The sequence below is a fragment of the Limulus polyphemus genome, unplaced genomic scaffold, assembly GCF_000517525.1.
Source record: "Limulus polyphemus unplaced genomic scaffold, Limulus_polyphemus-2.1.2 Scaffold14, whole genome shotgun sequence".
Classification (NCBI taxonomy): Eukaryota; Metazoa; Arthropoda; class Merostomata; order Xiphosura; family Limulidae; genus Limulus; species Limulus polyphemus.
This window is the reverse complement of record NW_013665624.1, coordinates 1,688,725-1,697,571: the sequence shown is the minus strand read 5'-3', so window position 1 is coordinate 1,697,571 and position 8,847 is coordinate 1,688,725. Positions and strand designations below refer to the sequence as shown.

Sequence of the window (8,847 nt, the reverse complement as noted above, 5' to 3'; positions counted from 1 at the left end):
GAATCCCCCGTCACACCAAACATGCTCGCCCTTTTAGCCGTGGGGGCGTTATAATGTGACGGTCAATCCCAGTATTCGTTGGTAAAAGAGTAGCCCGATAGTTGGCGGTGGGTAGTGATGACTAGCTGCCTTCCCTCTAGTCTTACACTGCTAAATTAGGGACGGCTAGCGCGTGTAGCTTTGCACGAAATTCAAAACAAACAAACTTTTTGTTAAAGATTTTTCCAGAGTGAGTTATGGAGTATAAATGTTTATGCTGTGTCAAGAAACCCTTGGAAATTAGGTTATGATATTAATAATATATCTACAAGTGTGACTGATGTGCAAAACTTTATTATAGCATTTCTTATATTGAGATTTGTTATATATGAAAAGTTAAGTTCGAATAATTATAAAGCCGCAACTTATTGGCTGAAGCTACCTCCATCTGGATTTCATAGTATCTTTTGGAAAGCACGTTGACCAACTTACATAAAGATGTTGTTGAGTGAAAAATACATTTCGCTTAATAATAAACAATAGTAATTTTTGTAAGCAAAACTGTCATAGAAACATTTGTGTTTACTAACACAAAGCATTCACTTACAAGATTTATTAATGTATTTCTGACCATTAACAAATATTTAGTTGAAGGTTTTTGGCCCATGAAATATCCACTATTAGTATGGTGTTTTGTAGTCAGGATACCCAAATTAATTTAGGTATTAGGTAAAATTTAACATAATGTAAACCAAAGCCTGATGTGTTTCCTTATGATACTTTCTATATCAGTTTTGACGTGTTAGTAATTACTGGAATAACCTGGCATCCAAATGATTCCGTCTCACACTGATTGGCTGCCTTAAGTGATGGGGTGAGGCTAGATAATGATGTCATTGTTCCATGCACCAAAAACGATTACGTCATAGCTCCATGAAGTGGCACCTGAAGGCGCTAATGTCTTAGAGAAGGGATGACATCATGGTTCCACCAAGAGACATCAAAAGGGGGCGTTGATTGGGTCATAGTTCTACGAAGTGGCACTAGAGAGTCATAAGTTGTCTGCTGCCAAAAAGCGCATTGCTAATAGAAGTCACGTGACATCGTAAATCAAGCATTACTCAATAAAGTGCACGTAGCTAGGAGTAATAGTTCTAGGAAGTTTTACCACAAGGTGTGGCTGTCCTAGGAGAGAGTGACATCACAGTTCGATTAGCAGAGGGCCCGTTCCTTGAGGTGAATGCTGTTACCAAGGTTCTATAGATGGACAGTGTTACTAAGGTAGTGTTTGTTACCAGGCATATTGTGTGGGTTTTACAAATATGAATGGTATTTCTGTAGGATAGCCTACAGATTTCAGTTTGTCTCAATTTACAGTTTTCTTTTATTTATCTAATTATATACATTTTACAAAGGCGGGTGGTATTACCAGGTATATTGTGTTACTAAGGTGCTATAAACTGATTGGAAATTGTGTTATTAAGGCAGATGGTGTTTTTATAAGCCGATAGTTCAGTATGATGATGAGCTCGTTGTAGGGTGTCTCATTATGTGATTATGTCATCAACACTGCAGTCTAGATTTAATTATATGTCATAGAATGTTACAGGTAAAATCATTATTATAACAAGACAACTACTATAGCATAGTGTATTACATAAAACAGTTACATATAATGTATGTTTCACTAGTTCTAATGCTTGGCTTAAAACATATTTTTATGCTAACCGTTTATATATGTAGCTCTGTTTTCATCTTATCTCAATTTTTACAAATGATTAATAAACTCGGTAATAAATCATTTTGCTACAACTAATCATAACAAATGAATGACTTAATATTTAACCGATCCTTTTACTATTGTAGAAACTATATAAAATATAATGACTTTACTATACAATTACAATTCATAAAACTTTGTGGTTTTAGACTACAGATTATATACGAACTTTATGTATCCCCAAATCAAAGCATATACAAAGAGTAGCTTGCACAGATTTCTAACTCACGCTAATACTGTCTTAGAGGTCCAACTCGAACGATGTTGATTGTTAGGAAATATAACGTGTAGGAGAAGTCGTCACGTAGCTATAATAAACTGATAAGAGTTGAGTCTCGTACATTGTCTTACAAACTAGAAATAATATATTCTACTCAAAATGTGTTTGTTTCTGTGTTACAAACATTTTTTTAATTCAGGACCTTTCAGTGCTATTGTCCTTTTATTCTACCAGTTTTTAGAGGGGATGAGTTATTTCTCCACGTGATGACTTTTCTTACACTTTGTCTTTCCTAACAATTAAATTTTTTCAACGCCATTTTATGTTTTAAAAAGAATGAATATTGGATGAAATACAACTAAGATTTTTACAAAGTTTAAATGATTCAAAACATTAAGATTCTAGCTATTCTTAGCTTTGACAGGAATAATACGGCTTTTATAAATACTTTCTTTTCAATAACTTTAGTGATTTTTTATTATACATTAAACAAACTTAAGAGTGAGAAAAAAAAGGAAGTTCAGTTACCTACCACATCAAATGTTCAGACGAAACTAATAACGTTACCACATCAAATGTTCAGACGAAACTAATAACGTTACCACATCAAATGTTCAGAAGAAACTTTTAACGTTACCACATCAAATGTTCAGACGAAACTAATAACGTTACCACATCAAATGTTCAGATGAAACTAATAACGTTACCACATCAAATGTTCAGACGAAACTAATAACGTTACCACATCAAATGTTCAGATGAAACTAATAATTTTACCACATCAAATGCTCAGACGAAATTAATAACGTTCGGTCAGCGTTCATGCTTGGTCTAGTTTTTCAAACTATTAATTTTAGCTTAGACTGAAATCAAACTGGAAAAAGTTGAAAATCTGTTAATGTGATGTTAACTGAATCCGGGCTTAGTTATCAGGTTTTCGTGGTTAATTGTTCACTTTTAGTTAAGAACTAAATTCTATAGTTCTTTAATCATTGTTACAAAAATATTCTTTTCATCTCAAAATAATTTAAGGGAAAAAAGCGCGAAATCTTGTTTTTGAATATCCTCAAAACACAGCATGATGACCTATCTATTACATGTTATATAGTTATAATGAAACGTTACGAATAGTACTTTTTAGAAAATCATAATTCATGATTAACTCCATTGTTAGTTAATTCTCTACAGAAACTTTCCATAATTCATTAAAAATATAATGTTGGTTATTTCGGGGAAACGTTTGTTGCTAATTAAGCACAAAGCTACACAATGGGCTATCTGTGCTCTGCCCACCACGGGTATCGAAACCCGGTTTCTAGCGTTGTAAGTCCGCAGACATACCGCTGTACCACTGGGGGCTCGGAAAAACGTTTAGGTTACTAAATATTCAGATATATCAATCACTTGAGATGATCGTAAAAATGATTTCTTTTTTGTTAAGGTATTCTTTTTGTTGATATGTATGATCATATATTTAATATCACAGTAATATATTAATGACTTTTTTTCAGATCTTTTTCTATAGCTCACCTTTGTAAGTTTACAAAACAATTACTATCTTATAAATGTTCGTAAAGTATATGTGCAACATTTAGATTACAATGATTTGATGCAAACTTTTGCATTCAGTCGTCTTCCTTTAGAAATGAGAGTCGGAAAAAATTATCACAGAAATAAAGTTTAGGCGTAGAAATTTATATTTAAAAGTGACAACTATTTCTACTAAAGGATTTCTATCCTGAAATGCGGACAGACGTTAACCATGATAGCTCATGTAAGCATGAGGTTAGGAGAATTATCTTGTAAACATATATAGCAGGATTCAAAATTTCTTTGATATAAAAACTAAACTGTGAAAAAGTTAAAATATTTTTTTACCAGCACATAATAAAATTTCTCCTCTACTACAAAAATATTTTTCTAATATAAACTTATACCAGAAAGCAGTGAAAATGAAACTGTTTCTTATACATATAAACATAAAATTGTACCAGAAAGCTATGAAAATAATACAATATTTACATAGGTTCGTAACAAGTTTCAATGAAATTCAAACGTTTTCGAATTTTGGTTATGATTAGCTATCATTTAATCCTCTTCATTGTTAACTAATCTAAAATATTTTATTTCATCTCAGTGTACTAAAATTATCAATCTTACCCAGTATTTTAAATGACTGAAAAATTGCATCCTGGAATGCAAGTAATTCAACTTTCATGTAGTCAGTGAAATTATCTGATTGGAAATCACTCATTATCTCTCTTTGTCCTTCTAGTTCTTCAGCTTGTTGATCTGAGCCATCATGAAATCTACGGACATTTGTTCAAAATTAGAAATTATTCAGTTTATTTTGACCACTCTAATACCCTCAATATGCCCCCAGAATAACAGAATAACACTTTATGAAATGTAACAGAAATACATATAAAAATGAATAGGGAAATTTGTATCATATAAATTATAGATATTTTCTAAATCTTGTTGACAAAGGTTACAGTTATTTAGTGAAGTAAACATACACATAGACAATAAACATTGTAAAATATTTCTAACTTGTATGTTCGTTTCTCCTATATACAGAGTATGATGGATGATTCTATTGTGCATGCTGTTTCCACCTGTTGGTTTGTTTCCCCAATATACAGAATGTAGTTACAGTTTTATATCGTACAAACTATATTTTTACTTTTATGCTTTGGCTTCTTCACTCAACAAACAGTCTTTGCCCTGTCTACAGACTGTAATTAGAAAGTTTCTATTGTGCTTTCTGTATTTTACATTTATGTTTGCTCCATATACACAGTATGCAACTAAATTTTTCTGACTTTGAATGCTGTTTCTTACTTGTTTCCCTATATACAGAGTGTATTTGAACATTTCTATCATACGTACTGTATGCTTATTCTCATTACATATAGAGTATAACTGGAAGTTTTAATGTGCATCTTTCTTTTCCTATATATTGAGTGCAGTTGGAAGTTTCTGTCATGATCGATATTTCTCACCCTTATACTTTGTTTCTATATTTACAGTGTAGGTTTAGAAGTTTCTATTGTATATGATACTTTCTACTTATGAAGAATATGTGTGTAGTAGAACAGTCACTTATGAAGAAATCGAGATGGTGATTGTTGATTATTGATGCTATTTTTCCTGTGTATCATGAAGCATAAATCTCAAAACTTTAGTGTACTGTTAATGAATAATAACAGTTAGTACAAGGATTAAAACGATTACACAAGTAGTTATATGTGTCATTATTAAGAATTACATGTAACTATTATTAGACATTAATGTCGAGGTACATTTATAAAAGTTGAATGCTGAAAAGTTTTCTATTAGAAACATTTTCTTCTGAAAGGGGGAAGGAATGAAGCAAGCGTCTATAGAGACAATATTTTGTGAAGATATTATTCACAATTAACTTAATTCACAAGAGAGTTGGATGGAAAGTACCACCTTATAATATCGTTAAGGAGAGAAGGAAATGAAGACTCATAACGAACATCTTCAGCAGAAAAGCCTTAGAGGAAGAGAGTCCCCTTTGATCTAATGTTTTACATTAACTTTATTCCATTATAGGGGGACCGGATCAGACAAGTGTTTTCTTCTTGATTTTTCCAATAATAAGACTTGAGCCCTAGTCCAATGAGTTATTGGATACTTGGTACCATTCCTGCTCGTGCTCTTAATTTATTGGCCACAACTGCCTCTAGAATTTAGAGAATTTATATTCCTTGTAACCCTACTTTCCAGTTTTCATCATTTCTTTTTGTCTCTATCCAAGAAGAGGCCTTCTCTGCCACACCTGTTAATTTTGAAAGGCTTTGATCTCCTCAGACTTGAGAGTCTGAGTTGTTTTAGTAAGCTGTAGACAAATGCACTGGGTAACCCCCTTGCTCCCACTTCCACAGAGAACAGTCCTGTGCCAAAGCCCTGGCTTTGGATTTCCTTCACGCCAGCTTGTACTAATGACTTTCACTCATTCTTGACTCATATGACACTGCAAGCTAGATTACTACTATTGTCATGCAGATGTCAAAGCAAAGGATCAGCTCAGGTCTTTGTCTAGTTCTAGCAACTACTTCTGGATATTTTCTTATATATCCAAACTTAGGCACTATTTCTCAATAATTTGCAATGTTATGTGTTCCACTTATTGACAATGTCTGGGGATTCATAAAAGCACTCTGTCTGTTGCTTTCTCTAAGAAAGTAAACTAGTTGTTTTGTAGCTGCCTTCCTTCTGTTGGTTCCGTACCATACAATGTCCATTGCTACTAGTTTTTTGAGCACTTGGTTATGTCTCCATGCCCATCTGCCTCTTTTCAAAGCTTTTATGCAGGCTGTTAACACATGATCAATCATTTGTATGTCTCTGAAAGCTACATTTTGGGTCATTCGACTGCTTTCATTTCACCAGGTTAGCACCTGTTGGCAACTGGCCGTAGATGGACCAAATAATAAAGCTTAGTCAGAGAGGTATCAAGTGCTATATGTCATTCCATGATAGGGTCTTTCCAAGTCATTTTCTCACGTGCTTCATTGACCTTGTTGTTCTTGCTGGACTGCTGTCTGAGCTCACTTAGCATCTTCTTCTAGCCTGATCACCATGTCTCGTTTCTTTGGAAGCCTTTGACCATAAAGTCTGCTTTTCGTTTCCAAATACTCTCTGGATGGAACCTATCACTTTTCTCAACTTCAGACCCTCTTTTATCTAGTTATCCACCTCTGTTTTCACACAAGAGTTATCTGAGTTGTTGAGCATCATCAGAAGTCTGGTCTTGCCAGTTATGTACTCTTCTACTAGTGAATTCAATGGAAGTCTGAGCTTTTATTCTCTGCAGTGTAAAGTGATTGTGTGATAAGACCTAGAAGCCAGACTAGTCACTTTCTAGTGAAGTGGTCAATCTTCATTTCCATGTTCTCAACTGGACTGAGGCTACTCTCCTAATTAAGAAATGGTCAGAGGAGTTTGGGAATTAACATGTACTACAGATTACAAATCTTGTATTTTCCCTGCAGTTTTGTCCTGTTGATTATCGTCAAACCTTCTTTTATAATATCTAGGGATAACATTTAAGGACCGTCAAAGATGTAGTTTTAAGCTAGTTATTCTGAGATGGAAAAAGACAGGAAAAGGACATCATTGGTATACAAGATAACAAGGCCAAGCTTCTAGTTGGGAATTATTCTGACCAGCGATATGGTCTTTCTTATCGAAAGAAACATACATTAAGTACTTTATCAAGCTGATAGTGTGCATATAAAAATGAAACATTCAATCGAGATGTATTGAAGAAACTGTATCACGCATCCTGAAAGAAGCTCATTACTAAGAAAATAATGAAATATTTAAAAGTAAATCACATTTCCCAAGGAAGGATATTGGTGCCAGCAAAGTGAAGGATTAAACTGGCCTGGATGAACCCAGAACCTTTAACTACCCGGAGATGAGTAGGTAATCCCTTGAAGTTAAATGACTCTGAGCAATTTTGTTGTAACTAAGAGCCATATGCATTAGTTCTGGTTCAAGAATCTTCGAAAACTATCCTGTTTCGAGTCCTGCTGGACTAAAAATTCAGTAAATAGTTATTTATCAACAATTTACAGAAAGTCTGCTCGAATCCTCGGAAAATCTTTCCAACCATCAACTAATCATGGAGAGTTTCCAGTAGTAAACTTCCATGTAAGTGCTTTTTCACATATTATCTAGCAGCATAACGACTTAAGGTAGGCTGAAATACGTGTTGCTCTTGTGTACAAAGTGTACTTCAAAGGTTATATAGTGCATTCTGTTTATTACATTTAGACGTATTCCCCCTACGTAAAGAAAATAGTACAGAGTGTATCTAGAAGTGTTTATGTATTTATATATGTATTTCGAATGCTGTTTCTCTCCTCTGTATGCAAAGAATAATTAGATTTTTTTTTTCATTACGCATGCTGTGTCTTATTTGTTTACTTGTCTCTCCTGTAATTTGTAATTTTCATTTTTATGCATTTTCCCTCCATATTGATCATATAGATGTAAGTTTCTATCCTGAATGTTCTATGCTGGTTCCCATATACACAATATGTAGATGTAAGTTTCTATCGTGAATGTTCTATGCTGGTTCCCATATATACAATATATAGATGTAAGTTTTTATCGTGAATGTTTTATGCTGGTTCTCATATATACAATATATAAATGTAAGTTTTTATCGTGAATGTTCTATGCTGGTCCTCATATATACAACATGTAGATGTAACTTTCTATCGTGAATGTTCAAAGCTGGTTCTCATATATACAATATATAGATGTAAGTTTCTATCGTGAATGTTCTATGCTGGTTCTCATATATATACAATATATAGATGTAAGTTTTTATCGTGAATGTTCTATGCTGGTTCTCATGTATACAACATGTAGATGTAACTTTCTATCGTGAATGTTCTATGCTGGTTCTCATATATACAATATGTAGATGTAAGTTTCTATCGTGAATATTCTATGCTGGTGCTCATATATACAATATGTAGATGTAAGTTTTTATTGCGCATGCTTTTTTTTTTACTAACATTCTATCTTCCCGGTGTGACAGCGGTAAGTCTATGGATATATTAGAATGCTAAAATCAGGGGCTCAATTCTCCTCGGTGGACACAGCAGATAGCCCGATGTGGCTTTACTATGAAAAGCACACACACACACTAATATTCTTGATTCCCCTACCCCCATATACAGAACATAACAAAGTTTCTATATGGCATGCTCTTTATTACTTGTATATTTGTAGGCATGCTCTTTATTACTTGTATATTTGTAGGCATGCTCTTTATTACTTGTATATTTGTAAGCATGCTCTTTATTACTTGTATATTTGT

At 33.5% G+C, this 8,847-nt stretch overlaps 1 protein-coding gene across 1 annotated transcript in view; it reads right to left on the bottom strand.

Annotated features, from left to right (window-relative positions):
• The window catches only part of LOC111085299, a 78,920-nt gene that overhangs the window by 55,202 nt on the left and 14,871 nt on the right, over positions 1-8,847 (bottom strand). Inside the window, exon 4 of the mRNA XM_022383207.1 lies at positions 4,140-4,288. Coding sequence (XP_022238915.1) covers positions 4,140-4,288 — 149 coding nt within the window. The remainder of the gene's footprint in view (positions 1-4,139; positions 4,289-8,847) is intronic.